This window comes from Aythya marila (genome assembly GCF_965140915.1).
Source record: "Aythya marila genome assembly, chromosome: 32".
Lineage (NCBI taxonomy): Eukaryota > Metazoa > Chordata > Aves > Anseriformes > Anatidae > Aythya > Aythya marila.
This window is the reverse complement of record NC_139073.1, coordinates 1,184,343-1,201,865: the sequence shown is the minus strand read 5'-3', so window position 1 is coordinate 1,201,865 and position 17,523 is coordinate 1,184,343. Positions and strand designations below refer to the sequence as shown.

The window sequence follows — 17,523 nt, the reverse complement described above, 5'->3', positions numbered from 1 at the left end:
ATCCCCCCTTAGCCCCCCAAACCCCCTTAAAAGACCCCAAAATGCCCCAAATCTCCCCAAATTCCACCTTAAACTACCCTAAAAAGTCCCAAGTCCCCCCAAAATCCCATTAAACTGCCCCAAAATGCTCCAAATCCCCTGAAATTCACCCTGAACCCCCCCCGAAAATGCCCCAAATCCCCCAAATCCCATTAAACCCCCCCCAAAATGCCCCAAATTCCCCCCAACCCCCCCAAAAAAATGCCCCAAATCCCCTCAAATTCACCCTGAACCCCCCGAAAATCCCATTAAACCCCCCCAAAAATCCCCCAAATTCCCCCCCAACCCCTCCGACTCCCCGTTTTGCCCAAAATTGCCTTTTTTCGCCCCGTTTTATCAGGGCCCTGGAGCAGGAAATCGGCTTCGATTTCGGCCCCCAGGGGGAGTTCTGGTACCTCTACAGCCAGTGCTACGAGATGGGCACCAACGAGTGAGCGGGGGGGGCTCCGGGGGGGGTGGGGGCACCGGGGGGGGTGGGGGGCACCGGGGGGGGGCACTTGGGGGCGTGGGGGGGGCTGGGTGGGGGGCTGGGGCTGGGGTATGGGGGTAGTGGGGGGGGTCTTGGGGGGTCTTTGGGGGATGGGGATGGGGGTAGTGGGGGGGGACATCGGGTTTTAGGGCCGGGGGGGGCACGGGGGGGGTACCAGGGGGTGGGGGGCACCGGGGGGGGTGCTTGGGGGCCTGGGGGGGGGAATGGGGGGGTTGGGGCTGGGTATGGGGGGTCTTGGGGGGTCTTGGGGGGATGGGGATGGGGGTAGTGGGGGGGACATCGGGTTTTAGGGCCGGGGGGGGCACGGGGGTGGGCATTGGGGGAGGGGGAGCATCGGGGGGGGCACTGAGGGGGTGGGGGGCACCGGGGGGGGCACTTGGGGGAGTTGGGGGGGGCTTGGGGGGGTTGGGGCTGGGTTTGGGGGTCTTGGGGGGTCTTTGGGGGATGGGGATGGGGGTAGTGGGGGGGGGCATCGTGTTTTAGGGCCGGGGGGGCACGGGGGGGTCACACTTTTGGGGGGGGCAATTTGGGGTGGGGCTGGGGCTGGGTATGGTGGGACTGGGGGGGGTCTTGGGGGGCAGTGTATGGGGCTATGGGGGGGTGGGGTGGGTATGGGGACCCGGAGGGGGGGGTCCGGGGGTGTCACTGGGACCCCCCCCTCATTTTTCTGCCCCCCCCCCCAGGTACATTTACCGCCTGTGCCCCTTCAAGCGCGTCTCCCAGAAACCCAAACACGGCGGCGCCGAGACCAACCTGGGGTCAGGACCCCCCCCAAAACCCCGGGGGTGAGGTGGGGGGGGTTGTGGCTGTGCCCCCCCCATTAAAACACCCCCCCCCCCGTGTTTGTGTGTCCCCCCCCCACGCAGGACCTGGGGCTCCTGGGCTGGCCCCGAGCACGACCGCTTCAGCGCCATGAAGTACGAGCACGGCACCGGCTGCTGGCAGGGCCCCAACCGCTCCACCACTGTGAGACCCCCCCCCCAAAAAATCCCCCCCCGAGTCCCCAAAAGCCCCCAAACCTCCCCTGTGTCCCCAACCCCCCCCCAAGCCTCCTCTGTGTCCCTAACCCCCCCCCAAGTCCCCAAAACCTCCCCTCGGTGCCCCCAAAACCCCCCCGAGCCCCCCCCCCCGTGTCCCCAAACCCCCCCCCCGAGCTCCCCCCGTGTTCCTAAACCCCCCCCCCCGTGTCCCCAAACCCCCCCCAAACCTCCCCCGAGCCCCCCCCGTGTCCCTAACCCCCCCCCCCCCAAGTCCCCAAAACCCCCCTCAGCCCCCCCCCGGAACTTCCCCTGAGTCCCCCAACCCCCCCCCCCGAGCCCCCCCCCAAGTCCTCAAAACCCCCCCTCGGTGCCCCAACCGCCCCCCATGTCCCCAAATCCCCCCCCCTGGGAAAGGGGTGTCACCTTCCCGGGGGGGGGGTCTCCCCTTACCCCAGGGGCTGTCCCCTTTCCCGGGGGGGGGGGTGTCCCCTTATAATGGGGGGGTCCCTTTCCCGGGGGGGGTGTCCCCTCCCCATGGGGGCATCCCTTTTCCGGGGGGGCATCCCCTTTTCCAGGGGGTGTCCCTTCCCAGGGGGGTGTCCCCTTATCATGGGGGTCTCCCCTTCCCATGGGGTATCCCCTTTCCTGGGGGGGTGTCCCTTTATCATGGGGGTCTCCCCTTATCATGGGGGTGTCCCCTTACCCCGGGGGTGTCCCCTTTGCCCCCCCCCCCCCAGGTGAAGCCTGTCGTGCGGGACGGAGACGGCGGTGACGGCCACGACGGAGCCGAGCCGCTGCGAGTACCTGATGGAGCTCGTCACCCCCGCCGCCTGCCGCCAGCCCCCCCCCCACGAGGAGCACGACGAGCTCTGACCCCCGGTACTGCCCCGGGGGGGGGGGCAATTAGGGGCCGGGGGGGGGGGCAATTAGGGGCTGGGGGGCAATTAGGGGCCGGGGGAGGTGGTTAATGCACTGGGGAGGGAGAAATTACTGCCCTTGGGGGGGGGGGAATTAGTGCCCCTGGGGGCAATTGGTGCCTGGGGGGGACGGTTAGTGCCCTGGGGGGGTAGTTAATGCCCTGGGGGGGGCAATTAGGGGCAAAGGGGGGCAATTAGGGGCTGGGGGAGCAATTAAATGCTGGGGGGGGGCAATTGGTGCCCTGGGGGGGGGGCAGTTAATTGCTTGGGGGTAGAGCAGTTAGTGCCCCGGGGGGGCAATTAATGCCCTGGGGGGGGCAATTGGTGCCCATGGGGGGCAGTTGGTGTTGGGGGGGGGCAATTCCCATGTCTACCCCCTTTTTGTTGCCCCCCTCAGTTTTTTTGGGGGGGGTCTTTAGGCACTTTTGACCTTATTCCCCCCCCCCCAGGAGCTGTGCAGCCTTCACGGGACCGCGACCCCCCCCAAGCCCCCCCTTTTTTTTGGGGGGGGGGGGGGGGGCTTGAGGGGGAGGGGGGGAGGGGGAGAACAACGCTGCCAACTGAGCCGGGGGGGCCGCGGGCAATAAAGAACGGTTCCTCCCCCCCCCCCCCCCGTGTCAGCGCCTCGCTGGGGTCCCCGGTATTTTTTTGGGGGGGGGGGGGGGGGGAGCGCCGTGATCCCAGCCCTGCTGCGAACTACAACTCCCAGCAGCCCCTGGGGCCCAAGATGGCCGACCAGAGGGGGGAATGGCGGGGAACTACAGCTCCCAGCAGTCCCCGGGGCCCAAAATGGCTGCTCGGAGGCGGGAGGCTGGCGAACTACAGCTCCCAGCATGCCGTGGTGCAGCGCATGCGCAGATCACCCCCTGCCCCTCCCTGAGACCCCCCCACACACACCCAGCACTGCTGGAAAAAGGCCAAAAACTTCCAAAATAAAATTTAAGAACAAAACAAAAACGAGAACACAACCCCAAAGCTGCTGCGGTGCAGCAGGGCCGCGGCCAAGCGGGGACCCCTTGCTCCCCTCACGCCCCAAAATGGGGGCTCCAAAGGGGGTGGGGATCCCAAATGGGGGCACCCAAAATGGCGGCTCCGAAGTGGGACCCCCAAAAAATGAGGGCTCCCCAGTGGGGGGGGGGTGGGGGGGGGGGGGCGGCTCCAAAATGGAGGTGCCTTTAGTGGGGGCTCCAAAATGGGGGCTTCCAAATGGTGCCACACAAACTGGGGGCTCCAAAATGGGGGCCCCACAAAATGAAGGCTCCAAATCAGGGCTCCAAAATGGGACCCCCCCAAAAAATGAGGGCTCCCAAATGGGGCCACACAAAATGGGGGCTCCAAAAGGGGATCTCCAAAATGGGGGCACCAAAATGGCAGCTCCCAAATGGGGCCCCACAAACTGGGAGCTCCAATGTGGGGCCACACAAACTGGGGGCTCCCCAAAAGGCGTCTTCAAAATGGGGGTGCCCAGAAGGGCGGCTCCAAAAGGGGGCTCCAAAGTGGGGCCACACAAAATGGGGGCACCAAAACGGCAGCTCCCAAATGGGGCCGCGCAAAATGGGGGCTCCAAAAGGGGATCGCCAAAATGGGGGCACCAAAATGGCAGCTCCCAAATGGGGCCCCACAAACTGGGGGCTCCCAAATGGTGCCACACAAACTGGAGGCTCCCCCCGCGGCCTCCCCAGCACCGCTGCCGAGGGCAAGGCCCCGCCGCTCCCCGCGGCCTCCTGCTGCCAGTCCCCGGCGGGCGCCGGTCATAGCTCGTCGCGCGCGGTGCTGTCGAGGGGGGACTGCAGCACGTCCGAGTTCTTGGCCTCGTTGCGCAGCTCCTGCTGCTCCTTCATCTTCTGGGACTTGGCGCGGTCCCAGTCCGTCTTGATCTTCTCGTCGTTCCACACCACCGAGGTCTCGGTGTCGCTGATGTAGCCGTCGTCGCCCGTGTAGTGCGTGGGGTAAACCAGGAGGGGCTCCACGGAGAAGGCCAGCAGGTTGCGGGAGGAGAAATGCTTCATGTAGTCAGCGCTGGGGACCGGGGGGAGAAAGGCAGTGGGTGGCGTGGCCTCCTCCGGGCCCTTCTTGGGGCACAGCAGCGCGAGGGGACGCGAGGGGACGCGAGGGGACGCGGGACAGGCAGCGGGGGCTCTTTGAGGTTGCTGCCCTGCTGCTGGAGCGGAGCTGGGACAGGCAGGCTCGGGGTTGAGAGATATTTAACTCAGAAAAACGCCATTTGGGGAGAAAGTTCTGCTTTCCCAGTTACACCACCCCAGTGAGCTTCAGGGAGTGAATGCGGTGGGGCTGGGGACCAGAGGGACAAAGCCTTGCCTGGGCCTTTTGCAACAAATGCAAAAATTTTCCAAAAAAAATAAAATAAAATAAAAAATCAACCAAACACTAAAGCCCCAGGTTCTGATCAGAACCAGCCACCAGCAGAGAAATTTGAGGGGAAAAAGGCCACAACACCAACATCGACAGATTCGGAGCCGTTCCCCTGCGAGGAGCTCCCACTCCCCTCAACGCCACGCATCTCCCTCCACGGGTGAGCCCCAAAACGTCGCTTATTCCCCAAAAAACCTCCCGCAGCGAGCAGCCCCGACTCACACGGGATGCTTGTTGAACATGACGGGCAGGAATTCGTCGACGGGCAGCATTTTGGAGAGCGGCTCGGCTGCCAGCAGCTTCTGCGCTCCCTGCAGTGAGATGACGTAGGCCAAGGTCCAGTAGGAGTAATCGGCCTCCACCAGGTTCCGTACGTGCGGCACCGACTTCTCGGGGTGCTCCACCTGCATCCTCTTCCTCCCGATGTAGCTGCAGGGGATGGGGACAGAGGTGCTCAAAAAAAAAAAACAAACCCAAAACCTCCAAGTTCTGTTAAATGCAGGCACGCGCTGCCCTCCCCGCTGCCTTTTTTTCTTGGATTGCCCGCAGAACCGGGTGACAGCCCCCAAAAAGCCTCATTTGGGATTTCCTAAGGTGGCCACAGCTCGCAGCGAACACGCTGCTGTGGTCGGCTCAGCTTTTCGGGTTCGGGTACTCACATCAGATCCCAGTCCAAACCCTCCTCTTCCAAATCGTACATCAGGTTCATCAGGCGCCGCTTGAAGAAGATCTCGAAGCGCAGGTCGTCCTCAAACACCACCGACTTCTCCAGCCCCCTCTCCACGATCTGGAAATTTAGCAGAAAGTGGTGTTTAAAAAAAAACAAAAAAAACAACTAAACAGTCAAAAAATGGGAAAAAAGAACACCAACAACCCAGCGCTGACTGCCATCCCCCTCCTCTGCCTCGCAGATGCAGGCACAGCCGAGCTCCTCACCACCGAGGCTCTGGGGTGGCCGAATTTCCTCCCCCCGAGCCCCTCTCACCTCCTTCCAGATCTTGTAGTGGCTGAGGAAGCAGCCCAGCTCCCCCTTGGTGAGCGGCCGGCCGTGGTAGGGGTCCTTGTAGCCCGGCAGCATTTTGATGCCCAGCGCTTCCACCTCGCTGCTGTTCATGGCTCTGCAAAGCAGCAGGGCACGGGGCAGCAGCTGCCACGCGCGGGACATTCGCCCCCCAGCCTCGATTCTTCACCCCTCAACCTTTACTCACTTCCCATCCACCGCCTCCACCACCTTGCACTCGATCTCCTGCTCATACAAGGTCCGCAGCATGCGCTCCCGTCGGTCTGCCCGGCGCTTCAGGTTGATCATGAACACCTAGGGGCAGAGGGCGGCATGGTGGCGTGGGGACGCTCCTGCTGGACCCCCGGGGCTCTGCCAACACCCCCGGCCACGAGATGAGACCCCCCCAGTGCCGCCAGCTCACCTCGTCGAAGCCCATCTTGTCGGGGATCTTGGGGGGCACCGACAGGTACTGCGACGGCTCTGCCGGGGGGTTCTTCACTAGGGAAAAGCAACAAAGCGACCCCGTTTGTGCTCCTGTTTTTACTTTAAGGCACCGACACCACCGGGGGATCTCTGCCAAGGGCGGCAGCTCCACGTGGGAGCGGTGGAACCCTCCGTGAATAAGGGGAGGTTTGAGCAGGATCCTCTTAGAGCCCAGCTTCCAGAAATCACCAAAATTTCCTTCTGCAAACAAGGCGAGCGTGGACCCGTGGAACGTGCGGCCCGCAGACGGCCAAAGAAAACCAGAGCTGAGCCTCAGCCACCGCGGGCTGGTGTTAACCAAGGCCTCTGCCACTGCTCCCAAAATACTGGTGGTGGAAAAGGGGAATCTTTGTGCAGCTCAACTCAGTCTTTTCCAACACCGGCGCGGATTCTGCCCGCCTAAAAGGAAGCTTTGTGCCGGCGAGCCCGAACAAAGGCGCACTGTGAGCCTGGGGCGAGGGAGACGGAGCTCAGCGAGGCTGAGAAGGGCTTCAAAAAGACACCGGGGGGGACGGGTGAGAGCCTCGGAGGTGGAGAGGGGGAAAGGGAAACCAGAAGCTGCTTTCACGTGGAAAAGAGAAAGGCAGGAGCAGAGAGACCTGCCCGGACACCTCATCGCTCCCCAGTGCCTGCAGGAGGCACCGAGCCTCTGTTTTTGGCAACAACCTCCCCGTCCCAGCCCTGCCCCAGGGTCTCAAAGCACAAAGTCGACCCCAAACCATATTGTACACCACCCCCCCAGACCCCGCCACCTACCCATGATCTCCAGCTGGACGTGCATGAAGCTCTCCACCTCGTCCCGCAAGGTGCTGTGCGACCTCAGCGGCACCGGCAGGAAGCCGTACACCTCCTTGTTGCAGACGAACATCTGGACTTCTGGAAAAAAAAAGGCAAAAATAAAATAAAATAAAAATAAAAATAAAAATAAAAATAAAATAAAAATAAAATAAAAATAAAATAAAAATAAAATAAAAATAAAATATAAAATAAAATATAAAATAAAATATAAAATAAAATATAAAATAAAATAAAAATAAAATAATAAAAAATAAAATAATAAAATAAAATAAAATATAAAATATAAAATAAAATATAAAATAAAAAATAAAATAATAAAATAGAAATCAAATAGAAATCAAATAGAAATCAAATAAAATCAAATAAAATAAAATAAAATTCAAGGATGCCACCCCGCAGCGAGGCCGGGGGGGGGGGCACGGGCTCACCTGCCTGCCTGCAGGAGAAGGCGAAGACGATGATATCGTCGAAGGCCCAGGTGTAGTCGGGGTGCGGGGGGTAGAAGGCCAGCTCCCGCGCCGCCTCCTTGCGCAGGTCGAGCAGGAAGGTGGAGTGCACCATGGGCACGGCGAAGCAGCCGCGGCGCTCGCGCTTGCGGATGGGGAGGTAGGCGGGGGTGCGCTTGTAGTAACCCTGCGGGGAGGGAAGGAGCCGCGTGTAGGTGGCCCCGCATCGCCCTGCGCCCCGATGGAGCCCCAGGATCTGGGGATGGGTGTCCCCAAATCCAGCACCCTGTGTCCTGATGGTGGGGAGACCCAGGATCTGTGCACGGGTGCCCCGCATCGCCCTGCACCCTGATGGAGCCCCAGGATCCATGTGTGGGTGTTCCCAAATCCACCACTCTCCGCCCCAATGGTAGGGAGCCCTAGGATCCACACGAGTGACCCCCCCATCACCCTGCACCCCAATAGAGCCCAGGACCCACACACGGGTGTCCCCACATCACCCTGCGCCCCGATTGCACCCCAGGATCCGGGGATGGGTGTCCCCAAATCTACCACCCTGTGTCCTGATGGTGGGGAGCACCAGGATCCGTGCACGGGTGTCCCTGCATCCATCACCCTGCACCCCAATAGAGCCCAGGACCCCCACATGGGTGTCCCCACATCGCCCTGCGCCCCGATGGAGCCCCAGGATCTGGGGATGGGTGTCCCCAAATCCAGCACCCTGTGTCCTGATGGTGGGGAACCCCAAGACCTGTACACAGGTGCCCCCCATCCATCAACCTGCACCCCAATAGAGCCCAGGACCCACACACAGGTATCCCCACATTGCCCTGTGCCCCGATGGAGCCTCAGGATCCGTGGATGGGTGTCCCCAAATCCAGCACCCTGCACCCCAATGTAGGGGAGCCCCAGGATCCACACACGGGTGCCCCCCCATCACCCTGCACCCCAACGGAGCCCCAAGTTCCATGCACGGGTGTCCCCACACCCACCACCCTGCACCCCAACGGGATCTCAGCATCCAGAGGACGCAGCCGGACCCCAAAACCCCGCGCCCACACTGCCAACCCCCCAACGGGGCAGGGAGGGGGAGGAAGACGCCCCCCCAAAGGGAGAAGGGGACCCAGGCTCCCACCTGGGCCGTCATCCCGCACCAGAAGTTGGAGTAGGCGGCGCGCGAGTCCAGCATGGGGGCCACCACCGTCTTGTTCTCCGCCATCAGCAGCCCCAGCGTGTCGGGGTTTGTCAGGACGTTGTCCGCGTCCACGAACTGCAAATCGGGCAGTTTGGCCCCGAAATTGGGGAATTCGGCCCCAAAACTGGGGAATTCGGCCCCAAAATTGGGGAATTTGGCCCCGAAACTGGGGTACTTCGGCCCCGAAATTGGGTGAATCTGCCCCCCAGTTGGGTAGTTTGGCCCCCAAGTTCACCCTCCCATCACCAGCATGTAATTCGATCCCAAATTGGGCAGTTAGGCCCCAAAACTGGGGTACTTTGGACCCAAACTCACCCCCCCAATCACTAGCAGGTAATTTAGCCCCAAAACTGGGCAATTAGGCCCCAAAACTGGATAGTTTGGGCCTCAAATCGGGTATTTCAGCCCCAAAATTGAATAGTTCAGCCCCCCAAATTCACCCCCCCCCCCATCACCAGCACATAATTCGGCCCCAAAACTGGATAATTTGGGCCTCAAATTGGGTATTTCGGCCCCCAAACTCACCCCCCCCCATGTAATTCAGCCCCAAATTGGGTAATTCAGCCCCAAATTGGGCAGTTTGGCCCCAAACTGGATAATTCAGCCCCCAAACTGGGTAATTCAGCCCCAAATCGTGCGGTTCGGCCCCAAACTGGGTAATTCAGCCCCAAATCAGGCGGTTCGGCCCCAAACTGGGTAATTCAGCCCCAAATTGGGCAGTTCAGCCCCAAATTCGGGCGGTTTGTCCCCAAACCCCCCCTCACCAGCAGGTAGTCGGCCCACATGTCGCGGGCAGCCTCCAGGGCCGCCTGGCGCAGCTTCATCACATGCTCGTAGCGGGAGCTGGACCAGTGCTTGGGGCCCTCCTCATCGGGGTACGAGCTGGGGGGGGCACGGGGGTGGGGGGGGGGGGACACGGTCAGGATGGACCCTCCCCCGGGGGAAGGGCTCGGCCCCCAAAATGGGGGTGCTGTGAGGGGCCCAGGACCTAAAGGTGTCCCCCCCCAGCACACAGAACCTCCGGGGACCCCCCCCCCCCGGGACAAAAAAATCCACGGGGGGGGCTCCCCTGAAGCCATGAAACCACAAGCGCCCCCCCACCTGAGACCAAGAACCCCCCAGGGACCCCCCCCAATACCCAGAACCTACAGAACACCACCCCCCCAAAACCAAGAACCCCTCAGGGATCCCCACAACCCACAGAACCCCCCCCAATCCAAGAACCCAGAGGGACCCCCCCAATACCCAGCCCCCCCCCCAAACCCACAGAAGCCTCCCCCAAGACCCCAAACCCCCAGGGACCCCCCCAACCAATAACCCCCACCCCCCCCATGACACCCCCAACCCCCAAGGCCTCTCAACACCCAACCCCCACCCCCCCCCCCCAAAAAAAAAATAAGGGGGGGGCACCAACCCCCTAAGATTTCGGGGTCCTCCCCATCCAACCCCCCCCAGCTCCCAGCAGGGGGGCTCCCACTCTCTGCCCCCCTACAAAACGCCACAACCGCATCTCGGGGGCTGCGCCTTCCCCCCCCAGCCCCCAAAAAAACCTGCCCCCCCCCATCTCACCGGGGCTCCTCCAGCGGCCTCCACTCCACGCGGTGGTAGAAGCCCTGCACCCGCGTCAGCCACTCGCGCAGCAGCGCCGTGCTGTTGTCCACGCTGTGGTCCACGGCCACCCTGCCACGACAGCCCCCCCCCCGTTAGAACTGGGACCCCCCCCCAAAAAAAAAAATAGGTAGGACCCCCCCACACCTCCCCACGCCGGTCCCATGTTAATTGGAGGCTCCTCTCCTTAACTGGAGCCCCCCTTGTGTTAACTGGGGCGCTGACGTGCTGATGGGACACCCCCATATTGATCGGGACCCCCCCCCCCAAAAAAAAAAACAACGGTGAGACCCCCCCCACACCCCTCCTCACACTTATAGCCCTCTCCCCACTTACAGCCCTCCCCTCAGTCATAGACCCCCCCCCTCCACACTTACAGCCCCCCCTCACTTACAGGGCCCTCCACACACTTAGAGGACCCCTCCCTACTCATAGGGGACCCCCTCACTTATAGGACCCCCACACACATACTCATGAGCCCCCCCCCCACACTTACAGCCCCCCTCCCACTCAAAGACCCCCCCTTCACTTACAGCCCTCCCACACACACTCGTAACCCCTCCCCACTCACTTATAGGGCCCCTACACACACTTATAGCCCCCCCACACACACCTAGAGGACCCCCCCCACTCATAGGGCCCCCCTCCCACTTATAGGCCCACACACACACTCAAAGGCCCCCCCCTCGCTTATAGCCCCCCCCCACTTACAGGGACCCCACACACACTTAGAGGGCCCCCCTCACTCATAGGCCCCCCTCCACACTTAGCCCCCCCCACCCCACTTACAGGACCCCCTCCCTCTTACAGCCCCCCCCCTCACTTATATGCCCCATAAACACTTATAGCCCCCCCAAACACACACTTAGAAGACCCCTCCCTACTCATAGGGCCCCCCCTCACTTATAGCCCCCCCCTCCACACTTACAGCCCCCCCCCACCACTCATAGCCCCCCACACACACTTATAGCCCCCCCCCACTCATAGCCCCCCTCCCTCTACTCATAGGGCTCCCCCCACTCATAGCCCCCCCCCTCACTCATAGGCCCCCCCCCCCCCGACACTCATAACCCCCCCCCACTCATAGGGCCGCCCCCCCTTCACTTACAGCCCCCCTCTACTCACAGAGCCCCCCCTCCCACTCATCCTACCCCCCCAAAAAAAAAAAACCAACCCCCCCCCCAACTCACAGCCCCCCCCACACACTTATAGCCCCCCCTCACTCATAGCCACCCCCCCCCCTCACTTATAGGCCCCACACACACTCATAACCCCCCCACACACACTTACAACCCCCCCCCCCCCAAAAAAAAAACCCCCCCCACCATAGCGCGGTCCTGTCGCGGGGGTGCCGCAGCCTCTCGATGGCCCCGAGCGCTGCGGGCAGGGCGTGGGCCGCGTTCCGGGCCAGCAGCGCCACGACCACGCGGGGGGGGCGCAGCGGCGACTCGGGCCTCCAGCGCTCCTCGGGGAAGTAGCAGCCGCCCCCCCCCGCCAGCAGCAGCAGCACCACCGCCGGCAGCAGCCACAGCCCCGCCGCCATGCCGCCGGGGGGGCCGGGCCTCCAAAAAAAAACTCCCCCCCCCCCAAGGGGAGGAGGAGGAGGAGGAGGAGGAGGCACGGACTCGCCCGGGGGGAGGAGGAAGAGGAGGAGGAAGGATTGGGGGGGGGGCGGCAGGCACAGCCCCACGAACCCACGGGGGGGGCTGATCGCCGTGGGGGGGTTCGTGGGGGGGGGTCGAGGCCCGGACTCCCCAAGGGGAGGACGAAGAGGAAGAGGAGGAGGAGGAGGAGGAGGAGGAGGAAGGGGGGGTGGGAGGAAGGCCAGTAGTAGTCACAGCCCCACGAACCCACGGGGGGGGCCTGATCGCCGTGGGGGGGTCAAGGCCTGGCCTCTCCGAGGCTGTGGGGGGGTGAGGAGGAGGAGAAGAGGAAGAAGAGGAAGAGGAGGAGGAGGAGGAGGAGGAGGAGGAGGAGGAAGGGGGGGTGGGAGGAAGGCCAGTAGTAGTCACAGCCCCACGAACCCACGGGGGGGGGGGGGGGACTGATCGCTGTGGGGGTGTCCGTGGGGGGGGGGGGGTCGAGGCCCGGCCTCCCCGGGGGGGGGAATGAGGAGGAGGAGGAGGAGGAAGGGGGGGGGGAGGAAGGCCAGTAGTAGTCACAGCCCTTTGGGGGACATGATAGGCGTGGGGTGCTTTGGGGGGGGCTTTGGGGGATGTGACAGGCAGGGGGGTGCTTTTGGGGGGGTTCTAGGGGCACTTGAAGCCCTTCTCCCTCCGTTTCTCCCCCCAACTTTTTACTCCCAGTTTCCCCCCCCCCCCGCCAGCACTGTGGAGGCCAGCCTCGCTCCCCCCCCCCCCCCCCCAGAATTTTAAATTAATTAAAATTTAATTTAATTACATTTTAATTTAAATTAATTTCTTAATTTGATTTTTTTTTTTTTTTTGCCTTGCAGCAGCGGCTTCGGGGCCGCAGACCGTGGCCGTGATCCCCCCCCCCCCCCCGGGACCAGAAAGGCTTTGGGAAGGAGGGGGGGGGGCCCAAACACAGCCCTGCCCTGGCGTCACCCTCAGAAAATGAGGATTTTTCTCCCTGTTTCCATCCTGGGGGGGGGGGGGGGGGGGAGTGTCCCGGGGCTGCCTGCAAACATCTGGAAAAGAAATTTGGGTGGACAAAGCCGGGAAGCTCCGGGTTGAAGGCTGGGAACCAGAACGAGGGAGGGGGGAAGGCCTCGAGCCGGGGGGGTTCTGAGAACTGCTAAACACCTAAAATCATCTGAAACGCCTGAAATGGTGAAAATCGGAAACACCTAAAATCATTTGAAACACCTAAAATCGTTTGGAGTCTGGTGTCACGATAAATAAATCGATAAAACCCAAAGCAACTGATCTGTATTTAGGACGCTTCCAGTTAGTTTAAAATCTCACCGCCTGTGCTGTGAAATCTAGCAGGAATTACACTCAATTACTGAATAAAATTAATAACTTTCTTATAAATGAATTTACTGGGAAAAAAATAAATAAATAAATTGCTGAATAAGTTTCGTTTTCTATTCTTTAGGAATAACCCCAAAAGTGCTCCTGGGTGCGCCCGGTCCCCAAACCGCCTCCAGGAGCTGCTGCAGGCGGTGATGCAGCGAGCGAGGGGGGGAGAAAGAGACAGAAAAAGGCAAAAAATCAAGGAAAAGCAGAATGTTCTGGGAAGCAGCCGAAGGACGGGCACGGCCGTGGCGTGGAACAGAGCCGGGTTTGTGTCCTGCAGCCTCCAAGAGCTGCGGTTTGGCAGCCCGCGAGTTTGGGCTCTCCTTTTCCAGAGGCTCCTGAGCTCCAGAGCGTGAGGGAGAGAAGAGAAATCGCTCCTCGGGGCTCCCAGAGCTTCTCACAAGACCCAAATTCTTGCTGAATTACGGCCGGGTTGTCTGAGCCCCCCCCTCCAGCCGTCGCAGGCTCGGTTTTAGCAGCTTGCGCCGATTTTAGCAGCTTGCGCCGGGCCTCCAAATGCTTCAGCAGAAAAGGGAGAAAAATCCAAATCAGCCATCCCCGGGCAAAGTGCCTGATGGCAGAGCTGCTGCCGTGGTCAGAGCCTGCGAGCAGCTCATGTTCGGGGGCAAATCTTCCTGAGAACCACGTCTGGGGGGTTTGGGGGGGTTGGAACCACACAAAAATACGGAGAATACGCACGGTGAAGCTGCGTCGTTCAGCAGGGGGGAAAAAAAGACACCTGGAACAGAACTGTGGCCAAATAAACCCATGGAAAGGGGAAAAAGAAAGAAGGAAAAGAGGGGAAAAGGGGGAAAGGAATTGGGACCCGACAACTCCCACCCCCAGCCAAGGACTGCAGCCATGGGCGGGAGCCCTGAGGCTCCACTGAGTCATAACTTTGGGTAGAAATGTGGGAATTTCAGCTGGGAAACAAAAACCCGCCCTTGGAAACTTCTCTTTTTAGCATCGGTTGGGATTGTTTAGAAGAGCACTTCGGGAGGAATGCGTTCCACGCCAGCCTCGCCTCCAGAAGGTGCAGGGCAGAGGCTGAGCCCCCCCCCCCAAAAAATAAACCCAGAGCGCAGGAAGGGCCCGGCTCAGGCCAACACAGCAGCTTCCCAGCCTCAACAGCACAAAAAAAGGACACAAAAGCAGCCCGTGGGGGAGCTGCCACCCGTGGGGGTCCCAGGTTGTGCTCCTGGGGGATGAACCAACCCAAAAAAATCCACATTTTGGATCCCACGGAGCCGTGTGGGAGCAGTTCTTGAAGACTCCCCCTCCCAGGATCAGTTTGGGAAGGATTTATCTCAACCCCTGAGCCCCTTGTGCCCTGTTTTCTCCCCGTTTCCCCCAGCACGCTGCTCAGGACTTCCAGAAGAGACACCAAAGCAGCCCCAGAAGGGGGTCTTTTTGCCAAATCGCACCCCAAAACCACCCCTTGCCCCCCAGCTGCGGCCGTCCCATCACCCGGAGCCCAGCACAGCCTCCACCAGCAAACCGCTGAGGATCTGCAGCCTGGAGGGAGCCGTGGGGAGCACCGGGGTCCCCAAACCTGTGCAGACCTCGGGTTCTGGTCCCAGGAGAAGATCCCGTGCCCCACAGCAGCCTCTCTCCTGCCTGTAAGGTCATACAGGCTGGGACGAGAGGTGCCCCAGGAAACCCACCACCGAGGGCATCAATCCACTGACAGGGGGAAAAAAAAAAAGAGGGGAAATCGTCTAAACAGCAGCAGCTCGACCCTCAATCTCCACTGCCTTGGAAGAGGAGGGAGAGCACAGGGCACAGCTTTAAATTCATGTTTTATACAAACACCAGGCGGCTTCACTGCTCGCCAGGCTGTGATCTGCCCTGGACAGACTCCACAGCAGCAGCACGATGAAGACTACAGCTGACTTTATTCCTTGTCTTTCTCATGCCTGTTCAATAACTCTGCGCCCCAGCAGCTCGTTAGGAAACGAGGGCGAGCCGAGGAAGCAGCACATGGGTGGCAGCGGATCAGGAGCTCGCCTGGTCTTTGGCTTTGCTATTTTTTATTATTATTTTTTTTGCCTTTCAGACGCAGCAAACAGCAGTTCTGGCACGGTGTTACGAGCAGCAAGGACACGCACAAACAATTTGCTCCGAGAGCGAGCTGGTAAAGCCTCGCTTCCTTTTGGAGCAGCGTCTGCAGCGCACTGAAAGGATCCTGGCCCCGTCTGCACGGTCTGCAGCTTCCATGTAAACTACCGATGGCTTTTTAATCACAACCAGCTGCAGCTTTACGGAACGCAGCTACACAGGGCCGCAGCACGCCGAGGAGCTCAGCAGAGAAAGCCATTTCGGGTGAGTTTTGGCCATTGGCACCGTTTCTCTGCAGCTGCTTCTAGTTTCCAGCCACTCGGTTTGAAAACATGACTTCAGTTTCCAGCCCTTTGCTTTGCAAACATGACTTTCCCAGCTAGCAAAGGGAAGCCTTGAGGGCTGCCAGCAGCCCCGGCGCAGCTGCTGGCCGGGGGCAGAGCTGGAGAATCGCATTCAGCACCTTCAGCCCTGCCAGATTTTGGGAGCCCGACGTCCACTTCATCCCCTCTGCCCCCGCTGAACGATTGAGGACCCCACTGAGAGGTCCCTGTGCTGGGCACCGACCCTGCTCTGTGCCCCTGCTGTTTGGGTCATCCCTCGCCGCGTGATTCTGAGGCTGGAGGCGTTTCAGAATTACCTGCGAGCCCCGGGCACAGGCTGCCGAGCAGCTCGGTGCGTTCCCACAGCGAAGGCACCGGATGGTAGCCAGAGAGAGCAGCCTGCTGGGCTCGCAGCCTTTTCCCAGGGCCTGGAGGAGAGATCAGGGGAGTCCTGGGCAGGGTTTTCGGGCGGCGTTTCTCGCTGGCAGCATCCAGAGGGTTTGGTTCCGGTGGTTTCGCTTGCACGGCCTCCAGCTGCAGACCTCAGCACCAATTCTGCACAAATAAAAGAGCAAAAGAACAGGAGGCAGGGCAGGATCAGAGTGGGTTTGCCCACGCCAGGAGAAGCGCTGTGCAGCCGTGCTGCGTAGAGCAGCAGCTTTTACAAAGGCGGAAGCATTCGTGCTGCCCCCCCGCCTATTTCTGGCTCTGCTCGGCGAGGTTTTTTGATGCAGGATGAAATAAAAATCCTCAGTTTCACAGCCCCTGCGGAGGGAGCACGTTTACCTCTTTGCTTTCAAACCCCTGCAGGGTGAAATCTCGGAGAAGGAGGAAGGAATTGGCCTGCCAGCCGCAGGAATCGCTGTCGAGGCGGGACAGCAAAGCTCAGCGCTGGTGCAGAGCTCTGTGGGGAAGGACGGATGGATGGACAGATGGACGCTGCCCTAAACGAGGCCTTTTGCTATGAAAATAGAAATAATGACAAGAGGCGATCGAACACGGACATCTAGCGGCCACAGGCAGCAAGGAGAGCACCTGAACCGGCAGCGCTCCGACGCCCTGGTAGCTCCCAGCGATGCTGGGAAGGTTTTGAGGACATCACGCTGCCTCGGGAGCTGAATCCCCAGCTGCAGATCCCGTCCCAGCCCAGCAGGAGCTGCAGGCAGGCTTGCCCTGGGGGTCCAGCTCCCTCAGTACCCATCTCAGGTCGGGAGCTGCCTCTGCTTTTCTGCCTCTCTCTCCTCCAGACCACACAAACATTCAAATATTCCCCGTGCCCTGCCCGCTCGGTGCCCTCCTGGCCACATGAGGCACAGCTCAACAAACCCCCCAAGGTGTTCAGGAGCAACGTGGGATACAGCGAGGGGATTTTGCTGATTTATTTCTAAATCTGAGAGCGTATCACGGACACAGAGCTACTTGCTGCTCCTCGCTGCACCTCCTCTCACTTTCCCAACCACGCTGAGCTCAATCTTCCATTTCTGCTGCTGCGCAGCGAGCGGTTGTTGATGCCCTTCGCACCCCACAGGACGTGTAGAAACAGGAAACAGAAACGTTCAGCTCTTGCATCAGTCCTCGGGCTGGTCAGAAAGCTGAGGAACTCCAAGGGAAGGAAATCATCGGGGGTGCTTTAGAGAAAGCTGCAGAATTTACCAGTGCATGTTTTCGGACTCACGTTTGCAAATCCATCGCACTAAAACTTGTCCAAGAACCGGGATTCGTTCCAGCGCCCTGTCACCCTCACCATGAAAAAGTTTTGGTGCCCTCGGCCTTTTTGGCCACCAGGAATGATTGTGTCCTGCCACAATTCCCTGCCCTGGGTGCAGGAA

The 17,523-nt window shown here is 60.6% G+C and overlaps 2 protein-coding genes across 2 annotated transcripts; one reads left to right on the top strand and one right to left on the bottom strand.

Moving 5' to 3' along the window:
- Positions 1–41: 41 nt before the first annotated feature.
- On the top strand, positions 42–3,018 carry LOC309889047 (glucosidase 2 subunit beta-like; the record flags this gene model as incomplete). Its single annotated transcript, XM_082781723.1, is given in 7 exon segments — positions 42–85; positions 380–469; positions 1,213–1,287; positions 1,396–1,495; positions 2,247–2,252; positions 2,254–2,388; positions 2,876–3,018. Coding segments are annotated over 6 exon segments (444 nt in total). The 3' UTR covers positions 2,383–2,388; positions 2,876–3,018.
- A 66-nt stretch (positions 3,019–3,084) lies between these two features.
- COLGALT1 (collagen beta(1-O)galactosyltransferase 1) lies at positions 3,085–11,914 on the bottom strand. Its single transcript, XM_082781823.1, has 12 exons — positions 11,658–11,914; positions 10,294–10,404; positions 9,489–9,606; positions 8,665–8,799; positions 7,512–7,716; positions 7,042–7,161; positions 6,224–6,300; positions 6,008–6,114; positions 5,785–5,917; positions 5,459–5,586; positions 5,022–5,228; positions 3,085–4,445 (listed from the first exon to the last, which is right to left on the bottom strand). Exons 1-12 carry the CDS (start codon positions 11,873–11,875, stop codon positions 4,178–4,180), a joined length of 1,827 nt encoding a protein of 608 aa, XP_082637949.1. The 5' UTR covers positions 11,876–11,914; the 3' UTR covers positions 3,085–4,177.
- Positions 11,915–17,523: the final 5,609 nt, after the last annotated feature.

What these genes read in the sequence shown, in the direction of transcription:
- COLGALT1 (XM_082781823.1), bottom strand. Translation starts at nt 11,875, where the DNA reads ATGGCGGCGGGGCTGTGGCTGCTGCCGGCGGTGGTGCTGCTGCTGCTG. An exon ending in CTTCTCCTGCAGGCAGGCAG is followed by an intron (nt 7,162 to 7,511) that starts GTGAGCCCGTGC and finishes TTTTTTTTCCAG; the next exon opens with AAGTCCAGATGTTCGTCTGC. An exon ending in GGTTTGGACTGGGATCTGAT is followed by an intron (nt 5,229 to 5,458) that starts GTGAGTACCCGA and finishes CATCCCCTGCAG; the next exon opens with CTACATCGGGAGGAAGAGGA.